General features: G+C 38.1%; 1 protein-coding gene across 1 annotated transcript in view; it reads right to left on the bottom strand.

Moving 5' to 3' along the window:
* Ubr1 (ubiquitin protein ligase E3 component n-recognin 1) overlaps positions 1 to 17,536 on the bottom strand; it is a 136,890-nt gene that overhangs the window by 81,218 nt on the left and 38,136 nt on the right. Inside the window, exons 6-14 of the mRNA XM_057780438.1 lie at positions 14,085 to 14,223; positions 12,875 to 12,937; positions 12,520 to 12,643; positions 12,084 to 12,191; positions 11,168 to 11,256; positions 8,814 to 8,912; positions 7,023 to 7,180; positions 2,592 to 2,691; positions 1,327 to 1,455 (exon numbers count right to left, since the gene is read on the bottom strand). Coding sequence (XP_057636421.1) covers positions 1,327 to 1,455; positions 2,592 to 2,691; positions 7,023 to 7,180; positions 8,814 to 8,912; positions 11,168 to 11,256; positions 12,084 to 12,191; positions 12,520 to 12,643; positions 12,875 to 12,937; positions 14,085 to 14,223 — 1,009 coding nt within the window. The remainder of the gene's footprint in view (positions 1 to 1,326; positions 1,456 to 2,591; positions 2,692 to 7,022; positions 7,181 to 8,813; positions 8,913 to 11,167; positions 11,257 to 12,083; positions 12,192 to 12,519; positions 12,644 to 12,874; positions 12,938 to 14,084; positions 14,224 to 17,536) is intronic.

Below are 17,536 nucleotides of genomic sequence, written 5' to 3'. Positions count from 1 at the left end.
GAGAGAGTAATGCTATGGATGCAAAGGTAACCTTGGGTGTTATCCCTCAGGAACATCCACCCTGTTTTTCACTGGAACCCAGACTTATCTATTAGTTAGTATGGTTGGCCAGAGAGCCCCAGGGAACCTCATGTCTCTACCCCATCTCCCACTGCTAGAATTACAAGCACACAACACTTTGGCTGTCTTTTTATGTGGATGCTGGAGCTCAATAGAACTCAGGTCCTTATGCTTTCGTGGCAAGCATTTTACTGACTAAGCTACCTCCCTAGACTAGGATTGAATCTCTATAGACAAAGGGTTATGGTCTAAAATTGCTGGTTAAGAAATATATTTATTTCATAAATTAAAGTCATTTTTAAGTGGATTAATATAATATGTAAGAAACTTTGTGATTAAATATTCATTCCTCTCTATTCTTGAAATATTTTAAAATTTTCATGGTGCAAGTTATCATACTATTAACCATTTTTAAATGAATTCATAAATATATATGAGAAAATTTGGGATGAATAGGTTTCAAAGGGATCTTGATATATAGTTCTGGCTGGCCTTGAAGTTCAGAGCAATCATCTTACCTTAGCCTCCCAAGTGCTAGGATTATAGGTATATACCACCACACCTAAGACATACATTTTTTTTTAAAGATTCATTTTTACTTTATGTATGTATTTGTGTGTGTGTGTGTATTATGTGCACGTATGTACAGTTGCCCAAGAAGGCCAGGGGTGTGAGAGTCCCCTGAAAATGTAGCTATAGGTGGTTGTAAGATGCACGATGTGTGTGCTGGGAAACAAATTTGGGTCCTGTGCAAGAGCACCATGCACTCCTAGCCACTGAAACATCTTTCCAGTGGTCCCAACATACATTTAAAAAACTACTTTATTATTTTTATGCGTATGGCTGTTTCATCATTCATCTGTGTATTGTGTATGTACACTACCTGTGGAGGCCAGAAGAGGGTGTCAGAGCCCATGGATGGAGTTACAGATGGTTATGAGCCACCATATGAATGTTGGGAATTGAAGCCAGGTCCTCTGGAAAGTCATTAAGTACACTGAACAGATGAACCATTTCTCTAGCCCCAAGGCAGATACTTTTAAACTTTGTAATTCTCCTAAATAAGTGAACTACCCTGGGATACATTTTCTAAACAAATACAGAAGAATGAATTTTCTTTCCATACTTAATAATATAATTTTAAGTATCTAAGGTTGTCACATTATAAACTTTTACATCAATGAAGCTATAGCACAAAACTATGCTACTAATAACTATTAGAGCACTTACAAAGGTACTAACCCTACTACCAAATCTTTGACTTACATCACAAGCACACCACTCTTGGAACATGAGCAAAATATTCTTAAGCTGCATTTGTATAGCAATGGCAGCCTCCCAGTCAGGGTCTACTTCAATGTGCTGCCCAACTTGTCTTCTGATTTCTTCCATTCCCTGGAAGGAAAGAGTTGTCAGTCCATGGCTCTTTTTGTCACTGTTTCCTTATGGGAAAATATAAATATACAAGGATTTATATTCATAAATGCACAGTAACATAACATGGCTGGTAAACTACAGAATATATGAGTTAGAACACGAGGTTTCAGGAGTACACAGTTCATGGGTATCTGACCACAAATACCAGCAGTGAGAAGTTCCCATTACCTCATGTGTAAAACAAGAATCATAATAGCAAAATAAAACTATAAGCTGAAGATAATATGTAGTCTTACATATATTTATTGTGTGGTAAGCATTCAATGAACATTAATAGCAGCAGCAGTAACTAATTACATACATGAGTATCTATGAAAGCAAGGACAAGTTAGTGTTTATATCTTATGTCTACTTCATTAGAGAAATTGTCTATGAAAACCATTATTAACTTCTTTTGAAAAATGAGAAAATGGGGCTGGAGAGATGGCTCAGAGGTTAAGAGCACTGGCTGCTCTTCCAGAGGACCTGAGTTCATTTCCCAGCAACCACATGGTGGCTCACAACCATCTATTATGAGATCTGGTGCTGTCTTCTGGTGTGCAGGCAGAACACTATATACAAAAAAGAAAGAAAAGAAAAGAAAAGAAAAGAAAAGAAAAGAAAAGAAAAGAAAGAAAGAAAGAAAGAAAGAAAGAAAGAAAGAAAGAAAAGAAAGAAAAGAAAGAGAGGGAAGGAGGGAGAGAGGGAAGGAGGGAGAGAGGGAAGGAGGGAGAGAGGGAGGGAGGGAGGGAGGGAGGGAGGGAGGGAGGGAGGGAGGGAGGGAGGGAGGGAGGGAGGGAGGGAGGGAGGGAGGGAAAGAAGCTAGAGAGATAAGTCAGTGGTTTAAGAGAACAGACTGCTCTTCTAGAGGGCTCGGGTTTGATTTCCAGCACCCTCATGCTGGTTCACAACAATCTGAAATTCCAGTGACTTCCAGAGAATTCAACACTCTTTTCTGGCACACAGACATCAGGCATGCACAGGGTACACAAATACATATTCAGTCAAGACACCCATACAAACAAAATAAAAAAAAAACTAAAAAAAAAATAGAAAAATGGGGGGGGGAGTTAAAGTTAATTTTCTTTTATTGGTACACCAAAGAATTATCATACCTGCATACAGGTAAGAATCTTCAAGAAAGACCGGAAACCTTCAAGGAATTGCACTCTTAACCTTTCTGTCCATAATAGAGGCTTGCTAATCAGGATGTATCTGTCATTTCAGGAGAAAAAGAAATAGGTCAGATGATTCAAAGGTTCTCAGGGTTACAGATAATACTGATTCATCAAAATTGTGAATTTTAATTTCCTACAGTAATTAGAGCCTCTGGGGCAGAACTAGAGTTATTTATTTCGCTTTATTTATATAAAACTAGTAAACTAAGGGAATCATCTTCAGGAGAGAGGCATCAAAGCTAAGCATGGCTTCCTAAGCTGTTTCAGAATGATGAAGTGAACAGCTTAGCTGTCACAGGACAGGCCTGACACAGACTCCTGTAGGTAAATACAGGACGAGACTTCCACAGATTTATCATAACTGTCACCCAAAGGGCCAAGTCAAATCCTTTGAGGCACAGCTGATTTCAAAAAGACTTCTACCTCAAGGTTTTCAGAACTCAGAGTCCACAAGGATGTAAACCTGTGTCACCATGCCTTGCACATTAGATGTACAAATCTGGAGAGATGAGCAGGCCTACAATTATGTTAGTATACAATTCACCAAATGAGTATTTCTTTTGGTTGAAAAGACAATAATTAGTTTCAGTGGGAACAAACTTTACCATGAATAAGTTCTCAGGATACAATAAACTATTAAAAATTACTTAGCACTCAATGAAACAAAATACATTCCTCTGTGTGTGTGTGTCATATATATATATGAGACTCGGAACATAAACATGAATAAGATGGCAGTAAGGAGATGTTAATTCTCCCTCTCCCCTGTGTTTGATTGAAAATGAGATCCCAGCCCTCTAATACCCCTATATCCAAGGAGTCTGGGATGATTGGAAGCATCACTCCAGCCCCTGGCACCCATCCTTGGAATGCCAATGGAGCAGGAAGCTCCATTTCAAGCCCCCTCCCCTGGGAGTTGCCTTGGTCTGGACTCCACCTCCAAGAAAGCCCGCCAAGCAGTGACCCCTCCCCCAGGCTATTTAGGATGCCACCCAGAAAAAGAACATGTGGTCTCCGGGTATTGCCTGGTCTTGCCTGCTCTCTTCCCCTCGCCATGCTTTCCCGGGCCAGCCGGGAGTGCTGCATTAAACGTGGGCATCTTTTATTCAGTCTAATTTGGTCTGATTGGAATTATTTGTGTCAGCAGAGAGGATTGTCTTAAAAAAAATATTCCTAACACCCCATCCCTTTTACTTTACTGGGTAGACTTCAGTTTGTATTCATTTCTTGACACACAAATGGTACTCACTCACCCAACAGGAACAGGCTCAGCAGAGAGGAACATTAATTTAGAAAAGACTTGGCAGATATAATTGCTGTCCTTACAAAGTGACTTATTTTTTTCTAAATGGACAAAAGGACCAGAACTAAACAAGGAAAGCCACAAAAGGAACGAAAGTTCAAGAAACTTTTTAATGCTTGGAAAGGCTACTCAAAGTTGGAATTCACTGCTTAGGGAGAACTAAAATTTCTGTAGGGAATATGAACAGAGTACCCACTCGCACCAAGGGGTTTATTTTATGTTTAGGTAATCAGGAAAGTAGAGTGCATGGCTGGACTGTAGAGAACAAATTCTAAAAGAACTTAGAGATACTTAAACATTTGTAGTAATTACTGTTTTAAAAGCAGCTTTCAGGGAAAATTAAGCAGATAACGTAGCAGAAAACAGGACTTAATGACTATTTCCTAAACAAGGATATTTCTGAACGTGTTTTCGTAAGGTTTCAGAACAGCTTTCATTGTCAATGTCTATACACTATGAGGACACATGATGCTGTCAAAGAAATTTGAGCGGTACAGTCAGATCTGAATCCCAGTTCCACACGTAATATCGTTGTGACCTAGGCAAATAATTATAACCTACAGGCCAAGATTACACCAACTACTTTGTAAGAATGTTGCAATATTAAAATGAAGTTGGTATAAGCAAAGTTCCTTACCACATGAGAACTACTAACAAATTTCACAGGACCCTTTTGAGAGTGAATTGTTGAGTCGGTTACTACAATTATGTTAGCTTTCTCTACAATAACTCAGTTATGAGAATATGGCACAGTCATGACATTTAACCCTGTAAAGTAGACCATGGCTCATCAATGAATTAACAAGTCACTTCAAGCACAGCCATTAGGAAGTTGTATTTTGCATAATTTATTATACATAATTTGCTAAGGAACAAATCTGAGTGGCAATGGATACATGCTAATCACTACTGGATTTATCCACTGTGGTGGTTTGAAAAAAAATGGCCCCCATAGTGAGTGGCATTATTAGGAGGTGTGGCCTTGCTGGAGGAAGTGTGTCACTATGGAGGTGGGCTTCGAGGTCTCCTATGTTCGAGCTATGACCAGTGCCACAGTAGCTTCTGCTGCCTGCAGATCAAGATGCAGAACTCTCAACTCCTTCTCTAGCACCATATCTAGCACCATGATGATAATGGACTAAACCTTTGAAACTATAAGTCAACCCCAATTAAATGTTCCTTTAAAAGAGCTGCCATGGCCATCGTGTCTCTTCACAGCAAGAGAAACCCGAACTAAGACATCCACCATCAATACTTATACTAAAGGTGTGATGACAGAGCAATTTACTAAACTCTAAAGAAAAAATTTATATGCCACAATGATATAATAATAAAATAAGATAATGAGAAAATCTTGAATTTCTCTTGGTAAAATCAACAATTCACTATAGTTTTCAGATACCTGTCATTTATTTATTTATTTTTTTCAGGGCTGGGGATCAAATCCAGGGCTTTGGATATTCTAGGCAAACACTAACTATTGAGCTGAATTCTTAAACCTATGTTTTAAACAGACTAAACTAATTTTAAGTTGTACTAGAAGCCCATTTGTTTACCGTCCTTATCCCCCATAGTCATTAGAAGTATATAAAACTTTTTCCCAATCATGTGTGTGTGTATGCAGTAACTGAATGCGTATGTGTATATGGTTATATGCATGAGTGCAGATGCCTGTGGAAGCTCCAGATTCCCTGGAGCTGGAGTTAGAGGCAGTCGTGAGCTTCATGATGTAAGTACTAGGATCCAAACTTGGGTTCTCTGAAAGAGAAGCAAATGCCCTTAACTGCCAATCTCTCCAGTCCCGCCTTAGAGCTTTTTTGAAAACAGCAAACTAAGTACATATTTTATTCTAATGTATACTAAAAGAATTTTTTTTAAGTTCATGATTTATTAAATAGTTGATCTACCAGAATTCTTACAACATTCAACATTTCTAAACTAAATGGAAATTTATTTTAATCATCTGTTCTATCATGTGATTCTAATTTTAGTTTAAGACTTGAAATGTTTTTCAATTATGTGTATGTGGGGTGCATGTGTGTACAGTATCTGTAAGTACCTGCAAAGATGAGAGAAACAGCAAGATTCCCTTGGAGCTGGAGTTAGAGGTGGTTTTGAGAGACCTGATGTGGGTACTAGGAAATGAACCCTGGTCCTCTCCTAGAGTAGTATGCTCTTAAACACTGAATGATTTCTCTAGCCCCCCCAATTTTAGTGTGAAAATAAATGTTTAGTTCTCTCCAGGGAGAAAAAATTTAATTAGGGAACTAATAAATATCAGTAGGCTGGTATACATGCAAAAAAGGAAGCAAAAAGAAAAATACACAGATTATTGGAAACTGAGAGAACATAAGAGGAACAAAACCATGAAGTGTATGAGCAGAAGTGTGGAAATTACAATGGATAGTCATTTGATAGCCCAGGTACACGTGACAGGCCTGTCGTCACCACCTTCTTCATTCAGCCGGTTTTAAACTCAGTAAGACTTTGCTGAAGATATTTACAGAAGTCTTGTGTTACTAGTTGGGGACTGATTCCAGAACCCCACTTCCAAAATATATAAAATGATAAAGTATTTGAAAGCAACCTACATATATCACAGAAAATTTAATACCTATACAAAGCATTTTTTTTCCCCCGAGACAAGGTTTCTCTGTAGTTTTGGAGCCTGTGTTGGAACTAGCTCTTGTAGACCAGGTTGGCCTTGAACTCACAGAGATCCCCCTGCCTCTGCCTCCCGAGTGCTGGGATTAAAGGCATGCACCTAAAGCAAATGTTCTATAAACGCTTGTTATACTACAGTGTTCTGAATAAAAACAAGAAAATAAATCTGTACATGTTCAGTACAGAATCAATCATCTTGTTATTACTTTCAGGTTGTTGGGTGGATCCACAGATGTGGAGGCCAACTGTATTAGCACAAGACAGTCAAATTTCTTTGTGCTTGCCATCACGGTAAAGAGAATCCTAGATAACCAAGAGGAGCAAATGTTTACTTGTATGACAGAGCAAGTAAGTACATTGTGTTTAACAGATGCCCTCACCTTTGGACTTCAACCACTTACTTTAGGTCACATATTACTGCATATACTCTTCCCAGTTTGTCCTGGCTATAGCCCTGGAAGTTGAATTTATTGTTCCTGTCCAAGTACTCAGGTAAAACTTCTAGTAGAGTTTCAGTAATGACAGAAATAACATTCTGTTCTTCAATAAGATGTCGGGCCTGCAGAATATTTCAAGAATATTGTCTTAGCATTAACTCATCATAGTAATGGACTTAATTTATTCATTCATTTGGTTGACCAGTATTTCATTTTGTTTTTTAAACTGCCATCTCACTATGTGCCTAGACTGGCTTCAAACTTAAAATTTCCTGCCTCAGTTGAAGAATGCATGCCCATTAAGTAAATTTGTTTGTTTCTTTACTTTGGAGACAGGGTCTCTCTATTTTAGTCCTGAATATCCTAAAATTTGCTATATAGACCAGGCGGGCCTTGAACTCACAGAAATCCTCCTGCTTCCTCCCATGTGTCAGGATTAAAGGCGTTTGTCAACATGCCAGGTCAGAAATAAATAATTTTAACAAATGCTAAATTACTTTTTCTTTCTTTTTATTTGTTTGTTTAGAGGCAGGTCTCACTATGCAGCCTTGGTTGGCCTGGTGCTCATTATGTAGAGCAGACTGACCATGATTCTATATTGATCTACCTGCCTCTGCATCCTGAGTGGTGGAACTAAAGGCATGAGCTACCATGGTCAGCTTAATAAATGTTTATTGAACATTAAAACCAATCCCTAGTTTTTAAAGAACAGCAGCTACTTCAGAAGTTAATTCCTAGGGTTTAGGTTTTGCTTTTATGTTCAGTTTTGGAGATCAAATACTGAGCCTTGTATATGTCAGGCAAGTGTTATACCACTGAGTTATACTCGTAGCGAGGAAATTAGTATCTAAAGTAAAACTCCCCATTTCTCAGTAGCTAGAAAATACCTATGTAGGAATGGCAAGCCTCTTACACAGAGTGTCTAACACACATTTATCACCTGTAATCATACCATGAGCAATGAAGAACAAAGACACCTTTTACAACCTCTATCATATTGTTATCTATTATGGTACTTCTCTATCACCCCAATTCAATTTTCTTCACTATCCTTTTCTTTGACCCTTTGAAATGGGAAAAAAGGAATAGCTAATCAGATTTTCAAGAAGAAACAAGAAAATAGCATAAAAGGAAAGTAGAATCTTCTTTCCTCCCAGACCTATATAGCACCACCTCACAGCAGGGTCTGCTAGGCACACTCTCCCTTCTCAGTTCTTACCTTAATGCATTTATCCACCAAAAAACAATAACTAAAGAACAAAAGAAAGGCAAAATTTAAAACTGCAAGATTTTGGTGTTGAAATAACAACACTCCAGAGAGTGAGAAATCACCTTTGAACGTCACTCGTAAAGATTGGACCATTTGGACAAGGGTAGTTTCCAGTTATTTTGTCCCTGGGTACCACTAGAGTTATTACACACATAGATACCACAGAAGTATTAAATTTTCCAAATGAAAGTAGCAAAATTTTGTGATTGGGTTGGAGAAATGGCTCAGAGGTTAAGAACACTGACTGCTCTTCCAGAGGTCCTGAGTTCAATTCCCAGTAATCACATGGTGGCTCACAACCCATCTGTAATGAGATCTGGTGCCCTCTACTGACCTGTAGCATACATGCAGACAGCATACGGTATAATTAATAAGTAAATCTTTAAAAAAAACTTTGCGATTATCACACGGTTTCAATTTGATATCACATCAAGTAAAAGTCTTGAAAAGCAGAGCAAGTTTTACTCAGAAAATCTCATACATACCAGGGTCGGGACAGTGAACATCTGAACAGACAGTGCGGTTATCGAGATGCTCCTGTCATGATCATCACTGATATATTCCTTCTGCAGTTGTTTATAGTACTGAAAGAGATGGAAGAGGAGAGCTGATTCGAATCACAGCTGAAACCTTTACATTCTAAGTTTTAATAACCGTCTCAAGTGTGACACAGTTCATAAGATGATGAGTTAAGGGCTGGAGAGATGGCTCAGTGGTTAAGACCATTGCCTGTTCTTCCAAAGGTCCTGAGTTCAAATCCCAGCAACCACATGGTAGCTTACAACCATCTGTAATGAGGTCTGGTGCCCTCTTCTGGCCTGCAGGCATACATGCAGACAGAATATTGTATACATAATAAATGAATAAATTAAAAAAAAAAGATGATGAGTTAATATAATTCTGTTTATCATTATCATAGTCGACAAAAATGTAGACAGCAAGAAACAGAAGAATACTAAAATATGAATTAAACTCTGGTGATCTAACAGAGTTAGAAGGATTACTAACTTCCGGTGAAAATCACGGCAGAGTGTAATAGTGCAGTCTTCCCTTTCTTAAAACAACACAACAACAGAAAAGAAAAGAAAAGCCCTATGGCAATGTCTGACAGTTTCTACTTAACAGTATAGAGCTGGATATATTAAAAGTATTTAGCAACTTATATGAAGCAGGAAGCCAATCATTCATATTCAGTCAATCCTCAAGCAGAGTGGGCTTAATATTTTTTTGTGCAGTGGTGAATTACAGCAGAAAACCAGCCCTGCTGTGTTAGATCAACGGCAGCACCACATCTACCGAGTATCAAGCATCATTTATATATAAATAGAGTTGCAAACAATTTACCTATTTAATTTTTCTCACCAGAATCCTAGAGTTTAAGAGAAAAGCATGCTGTACAAAAACTGTATTTCATCTAAGTAAACTTAGCTTTTGTATAATAGAATATAATTTTATTTTAGATTAGATATTTAGTCTATGTAGGCCCAGTAAACTTATCTCTAAAATGTTTAGAAAATATTTACATCTTCAGCTATCATTACTTCCAAAGAAGATATACATATACTTTTTAAATACTAGTTATCATTTTATGTGCTATGGGTGTTTTGCCTATCTATGAGTGTCTGTGGTGGCCAGAAGAGAACATCAGATCCTCCAGAACTGGAGTGAGCTGCCATGTTGTTGCTAGGAATTAAACCCAGGTCCTCTAGAAGAACAAATGCTCTTAAGCCATCTCTCTGGCCCCTAAATGTTAGTTTTTAAATATCTACTTATAAAATCCAAAGAAGGCTGCCATTGTCCCTCTCTGCTTTCAACTCTAGTTTTGGTTCTACTTCTGTCCTGTCCTAAGTCTCTCAGAACTGTTTGAAAATTAAAATCAGAAGGAGTTGTCAGGCAGTGGTGGTGTACATCTTTAATTCCCAGCACTCAGGAAACAGAGGGAGGCGGATCTCTGTGCGCTTAAGGCTAGCCAGGATGCCAAAGTGAGGCCCTGTCCCAAAAGGGTAAGGAGGGCTAAAGAGATAGCTCAGTGGTTAAGAGCACTGGTTGTTTTTCCAAAGGACTCAGGTTCCATTCCCAGAAGCCACAAAGTGGCTCAAAGTCATCTATAACTCAAATTCCATGAGATTTAACACCCACTTCTGGCTTCTGTGGGCAGCAGGCACATGTTACACAGACATACAGGTTAAAGAGGTTAAATACCCATATACACAAAATAAAAGTAAGTAAATCTTCAAAAAAAATCAAAAGGAGTCAATAAATACTTATTGTATATTTTTAAGTAAGGCAAAATAAAAAAAAAAAAAAAACTCCCCGTTCCACGTATCCTTGCAATGTTACATGGATGATAAGCAAAAAGACATAACAATGTATGGTACTTGGAACAGATCAATAAAGCAACATAAGAGAGTTTTAATTTCATCTTTGTGTTTTTAATCTCAGTTAAATTACTGGTCTGCTAGTTCCTGCTTCTGTCACATGCACATCTGCTCCTTTTTCCTGCACTTCCCTTAAGCAGTCACTTCTATTTTTGTAGTAATTTTACCATCAGGCAAATAAATGATCAAAAAGGACAAGTGAAAAAAAAAGACAAAGAAGGATAAATGCATGTATGAATGTAATAACCTGCCTTTGCGTGGCCCTGGGAAACTGTTTTTCTCTAAAATTGCTGTTGGCATTGTACCAACCATCATTTGTAAAAGTACTTATGTAATATAAAATAATATATTTTTATTGAAGAAATTAATAAAAATGTTTTAGATGAGTTCCATTTAAAACTGTGCTTCCATTACTTCATTTGTAAAAATTATATTTACTGGTATTTATAAACAGCAATTACCTTCACAAATTCCATAGCAAAGAGTTTTTTGTATTCCATCTCCATAAAAAAACTACTAAAGATGAGTTCATGAAGGATCTTACGGGCTCCTGTAGATCATCAGGGAACAGAGGTGAGGGCATTACCAGGACAGACAAATTATTACAGGCATTAGAAATATTAGAAATAATATTACCATGCTAATAGCTTCAATGATGCAGTAATATTTAATATCATGAATTAAAAACACAATTTTTAATTCTAAATTTAATTTAAAAACAATTAATCTCTTTTCTGTACCTCTCTCATCACTCCATCTTACCTTTTATTCTCTCCATTTTTTTCAATCACATTTTAAGACTTATTTTATTCTTAATTATGTGTAGGTGTGCATGTAGCAGAGGGGTATGTATACAAAGGCTAGAAAAAGAAGTTAGATCTCCTGGGGCTGTAGTTACAGGCAGCTGTGAGTCACCTAAGTTCGGTACAGAGTACAGAACTTGGGCCCTCTGCAAGACCAGCGCCCTCTTAATCTCTGAGCCACTTCTCCAGCCCTCCTCTCACCAGTTTGTACTGATCCTCTCAGAACTGCTTTGCACTGTACCTTTTCCACACCTTTAGACTCTCGTCTTTTACTTACTTCCTAGTTCCCATTTGTATTTTTATAGTGAAAACATAGCTGTACTAAAAGCATTGTTACATGAATCTTATTAATCATACTTTAACTGGCTCTGTCTAAATGAAAAGCACTATTACTAAAAGACAGTATTTCTGGATTTTAACCAAGAAAAATGAAATTGGTTAACCTTGCCTTCACATATAACATCAATCAAGATTGTGATCAGTAACTGACTTCATACAGGGAAAGCCTGGGTTCTGTGATGAAGACATAGTCTCGCCCTTGATTCCTGATGACCACAAGTAGAGGTCTACCCACCTTTATAAAGTTTTGCATCCCAGAGCATTAGTCTGCTTATAAAACAGGGATTTTCAGAGCCAGGTTCTTCTACGAGGCAGGCCTGGCAAAAGATCTGCCTAAAGTCACCTACAAATAAAGGAAAACAAATTATTTTTCTTCATATGATATTCTCCTAAAAGTGTTCAAATAATAATATGTGAAAAGATTAAAATTAAGCTTGCTATGTTTGATGTCAAGAATAATCATGTCATCAAAGACTCAAGAGCCAATAAAGGATGTTATTAGACACTATTCATTTGAAAACAAACTTGTATTATACATTTGAAATGTAATCCTGAAAAAAATCAATCAAATTGGATACTTGACCAAGAAAGAAGAAATCTCAAAGATATTTACATATTTTTATAAAATGCAATAGTTAATTAGAAATCAGATAAATAGTGTATATGCTTACTTGAATAGCTCATAATTTTGTTCATCCAAGAGCCAAGGCGCAAAGCAAATTTCTGGTGAGCCATAACCACGGAGTGCAGCACTTCCACGTGGAGCGGGTGCTGAGAGACATTTTCTGAATGACTCTACAAACAACAGGAGGAGTGAAAAGAAGCATTTAAACTGTGCTTTAAGTAACCTATACTTCATAAAAGGAGCCGCATAGCCCACAAGTTCCAAGTTCCCAGACCTATTTATTTTCACTCATGACACCAACCATGGCGATAATAAAATCACTTGGCTTTTCTACTTAGGCTTCTAGAAATAAATCTACATTGCCTTTTGAAATTCTCTTTGTAGATAATTCAGAAAGTTACCTTTATGTCCTCTTTTGCTTCCTGGCAAGCAGCATAAACGCCTGCTTTGACAGCCCGGCGACCCTAAATGAGAATGGGGTAGTGGGATGGTAATCACAATCAGCAAGTTACATACCTAACGAATGGCCAAGTATGAATCATTTGTTGTCTAGAAGTTTTAAGATGCTAGAATAAAATTAAGGTATGATGTCATTAAACTCCAACAACCAGGAGGACGGAAGACCTCAAATTGAAAGGACAGCCTGAGCAACATAATAGACTCAAAAAGGGCTAAACCAGGTAGACATGGTGTTACACTCCTTTAATTTCAGCACTTGGGAGGCAGAGGCAAGTAGATGTCTATGAATTTTTTAGGCTAACTTGATCTTTATAGTGAGGTATAGTATAGCCAGAGCTACACAGTGAAACTCTGTCTCAAAAAGAAAATAAAGGCACAGGTGTGTGTGTGTGTGTTTAAACCAGTAAGGCTGCCACATTCCTCTTACTCCCAGAACTCAGGAAATGAAAGCAGGAGGATCAGGAGTTCAAGATTGTTTTCAGCTACACATCAAGTTTAAGGTCGGCTGGGCTACAAGCAACTCTATCTCAAAACAAAACACCTCCCAGGATAAAGAATGTAGTTCAATGGAAGAACGTCTATCAGGCTAGCATAGGCAAGATCACAGATCCTACGGCCAAACAGAAATTTTTTTAATTTAAAAAACTTTGACAATTTCATATATATAATGAATTTGCGTCACTTCAATACCCATTATCTTCTCTCACCCCCCTCCCTCTCGTACTAAAATCCTTCCTCCAAACAAATCCTTCCTACTTTTGTGTCTTTCTATTTGGTAACTCGCTGAAGTTTAATTATAGCTGCTTGAGTGATGGAGGATAGGGAGTTATTTACTGAACTATGGACAACTTACTAGTGACAATATCACTGGAGAAAATGACAGCCCTTCCCTCAGCAACCATTAATTGGCAATAGTCCTCAGGGAGGAATGAGGCTCACACTCTCCTTCCCTATCCATGATGCTACATTGAAAGACCGAATCCCATTCAGGTAATCAGTTCCTGTGAGTTCAAGACGGTAACAGTTAATTCATGCCCAGAAGTCAGCTACCAATTTTAAGTCTATAATAAACCACCTTTTAAAAAGCAGTTAGCACCTGAATGCCAGAAATGGATGTAAGACAGCAACATAATTCACGTGGTGATCACGAACCTCTTTGTCTATGGCAGTGGTGTGCAACTGTGCCTCTGCGAGCTCACAGTCAAGAGCTCTTTGTAGACTGTATATCACATGATCGTATGAATGGTGCTCATCGTTGAAAAGGACACAATAGTATCTTTCATTTTTCTCCCTATTAAAAAAACATATATTCAGACAGTAAAGCAAACAAAATGCCCTGTACTCTAAAGCAGCACCATGCGATTTCCTATCTATAGGGAAATAACATGAATATTGATACATGACATGATTTTAAATAGTACAGTGCTATGGAATTAAAAAAGAATCCCAGCAAGAAATGCTGGTACACAGGTACTTGAAAGGCTGAGGCAAAAAAATTAGTTGTGTCCACAAGCTTGAGACACGGCTAGATAACACTCTGTGATGCCTTGTCTCCAAAAACTGAAACAAAATCACTAAGCATTACTTCCTTAGTGTTTTTCTTTTCTTCAATTTTCTACTGCTTTCAGAAGTCTCATCTCATCGGCAGTTAGTCCTAAATACCACTCTAAACTTTTGCTTGACTCACACACTGACAAAGGGAGAAACATGTATTCAGGCTTGGAGTCTTTAAGTAGGCAATGATAGATAACCAGATTTTATTTTTGTATTCACTTTCTATTTAAGTGATACTAGACCTGATGCTCTGGGCTGGAGAAATGGCTCAGCAGTTAAGAACAAATACTGCTCTTGTAGAGGACCCGAGTTTGTTGGGAGCTGAAGATCCCTGGTCCCTCGACTTTCTTTGCTTCCTTTAGACCCTTTGCCTACTGGGGTAAACTGAGCAAAACACCTGTGCCTGCAGCTGCTCTGAGCACGAAACCCTGATGGCAGGCTGATGAAGTCTGCAGCTGAAAGATCCAGAGAGCTGGGCGTGGCTAAGGATCCATATAAGCTGCCCCTGAGCACAATAAAGTGGGCATTGGCATTCTTGTATCGAGGATGACCTGTGTCCGTGTCTCTGTCTCTGTCTGTGTGTTTTTAAGTCTCTCAGCCCAGTTCTCAGGTAGCATACCGTCTTGTAGAAACATGGGCACTATAGGACCGTTTGGTTTTTTACACGAGTTCAGTTTCCAGCACCTCCTATAAAATCCTCCGGCTTCTGTGGGCACACACATGGTGCACTCACACAGGCAGACATCTAAATAAAAAGCCAATCTTAAGAGATACTGGCATTATAGTTTCTTGAGGGAAAGGTGGATTGGTTGGCTTGTTTTTTCCAGTGTGTAAAATGTCAGCACCCCCACTTTGACTCTGGGATCTCAGACAGGCCTCTGACTTCAGATTTGTGACAGAACAGTGCCTATTCTAACTCTAGGAAGAGAATAATGTCTAACATTCCAGAGTTTTGTGAGAACCTCATGCAATCTGTAAAAACGGTGGCTATCGATTATATATCATCAACTTTAAATCTTCTATAATATGGCTTTCAAAAATCCAATTGACCCTCTAAGGGGAAGATTCTTTCACCACCCTTACAGTTTGGAAGCAGAGTTTCAGGTGGGCGAGAGGGGTGCACATGGTCACAACACAAATAAGCAGTGAGGGGCTAGAAGGCCAATCTGTGTTTCTCACCCATAGATGACAATCAAGCACGGCTGTTGTGCCAGGAAGTGCTTATGTTATATTTACTTTTACAAAATTTCTTTAAAGGTTTCAGCTGCCATTATTATTTATTTAAAATTCAAGTACCTACAGATAAAACTTTTCAATACTTTTATTTCCTCAAGAAGTTTATGGCCGAGCCATGGTGACGCACACCTTTAATCCCAGCACTCGGGAGGCAGAGGCAGGCGGATCTTTGTGAGTCCGAGGCCAGCCTGGTCTACAAGAGCTAGTTCCAGGACAGGCTCCAAAGCCACAGAGAAACCCTGTCTCAACCCCCACCCCGCAAAAAAAGAAGTTGTTTATGGACCAATACTGACATACTGACTTTTAAAAAAGCACATTTATGTCACTAAAATTATTTTTTTCTTTTTTTCTTTTCTTTCTTTCTTTCTTTTTTTTTTTTTTTTTTTTTGGTTTTTTCAAGACAGGGTTTCTCTGTAGCATTGGAGCCTGTCCTGAAACTAGCTCTTGTCGACCAGGCTGGCCTTGAACTCACAGAGATCCACCAGTCTCTGCCTCCCAAGTAATGGAATTAAAGGTGTGCACAACCACTATTCGATGTAAAATTCTTTTTTTGTCACTAAAATTCCTAATTATTTATCTCTTCTTATATAATTAACTCCCTGAAAACAATTTCTCCCCACAAAATTTGTATATGGATTCGTGCTGTGGTTCTGTAAATGTTTAAGTACTATACAAGTAGAAATAGTTCCACAAGGCCTGAAGTACATTTTCTTTTTTTTTTCTTTTTTTTTAATGTTTTTATTTTCTTTTTTTTAAATATTTATTTATTATGTGTACAATATTCTGTCTGTATGCCTGAAGGCCAGAAGAGGACGCCAGACCTCTTTACAGATGGTTGTGAGCCACCATGTGGTTGCTGGGAATTGAACTCAGGACCTTTGGAAGAGCAGACAATGCTCTTAACCACTGAGTCATCTCTCCAGCCCCCCTGAACTACATTTTCATATTCAGAATTCCCTTTTTATTGTTTTGTGCTAAGGTCTCACCATGTAACTCTGCCCGGCCTAGACCTTGCTATGTAGAGCAGGCTGGCCTTGAATTCAGATATCCACCTGCCTCTGCCTCCTCCTTTTTCTATTAGGTTAAAAACAACTATGGTAATGCAAATTAGAATTGCTGTTAGATAGAAGTTGCTGAGTTTTTTTTAAAATCTAAATACAAGTTAAATCTTGACGCCTGCAATAATCCTAGCATACTATTTCCAAAGCATAAGGGAAAAGGCTATTGTATCATCTCTCATTAAACTTGTCTTGATCAGGGATGAGCTAAATATCCAGGCTAAATGAAGATTATTCTGAGGTTCTGCTGTTCACAAACATCTTTGAGAAGCCAGACCTTGATCCAGGCCAAAATCAAAATGGGCAACTTACTTACCCACCAGCATTAGCAGCTATAAATAGGACAAACCTTATAAATACAACAAGCCCCTGAAAATGTTGGCTTTTTTCTTCTTATAGATTTAAAATTTCTTTACTTTTCTTTGGCTTAACTCCTGCATAGTATCTAAGTATTTCAAGTAAAAATACTTTGAAAATATTCCCAAGAGAAACAATCTGTACATTTTTCTTTTTAAAAAATATTTATTTATTTATTATGTATACAATATTCTGTCTGTGTGTATGTCTGCAGGCCAGAAGAGGGCACCAGACCCCATTACAGATGGTTGTGAGCCACCATGTGGTTGCTGAGAATTGAACTCAGGACCTTTGGAAGAGCAGGCAATGCTCTTAACCACTGAGCCATCTCTCCAGCCCCTCTGTACATTTTTCAAGGTGATAATAAATTTAGATGACTCCATGATGAGGAGCCCACAC

Source organism: Chionomys nivalis, chromosome 9 (genome assembly GCF_950005125.1).
Source record: "Chionomys nivalis chromosome 9, mChiNiv1.1, whole genome shotgun sequence".
In the NCBI taxonomy this organism is placed as follows: Eukaryota; Metazoa; Chordata; class Mammalia; order Rodentia; family Cricetidae; genus Chionomys; species Chionomys nivalis.
Note: the sequence above shows the minus strand (reverse complement) of the source record. Positions and strands in the feature narration are given on the sequence as shown.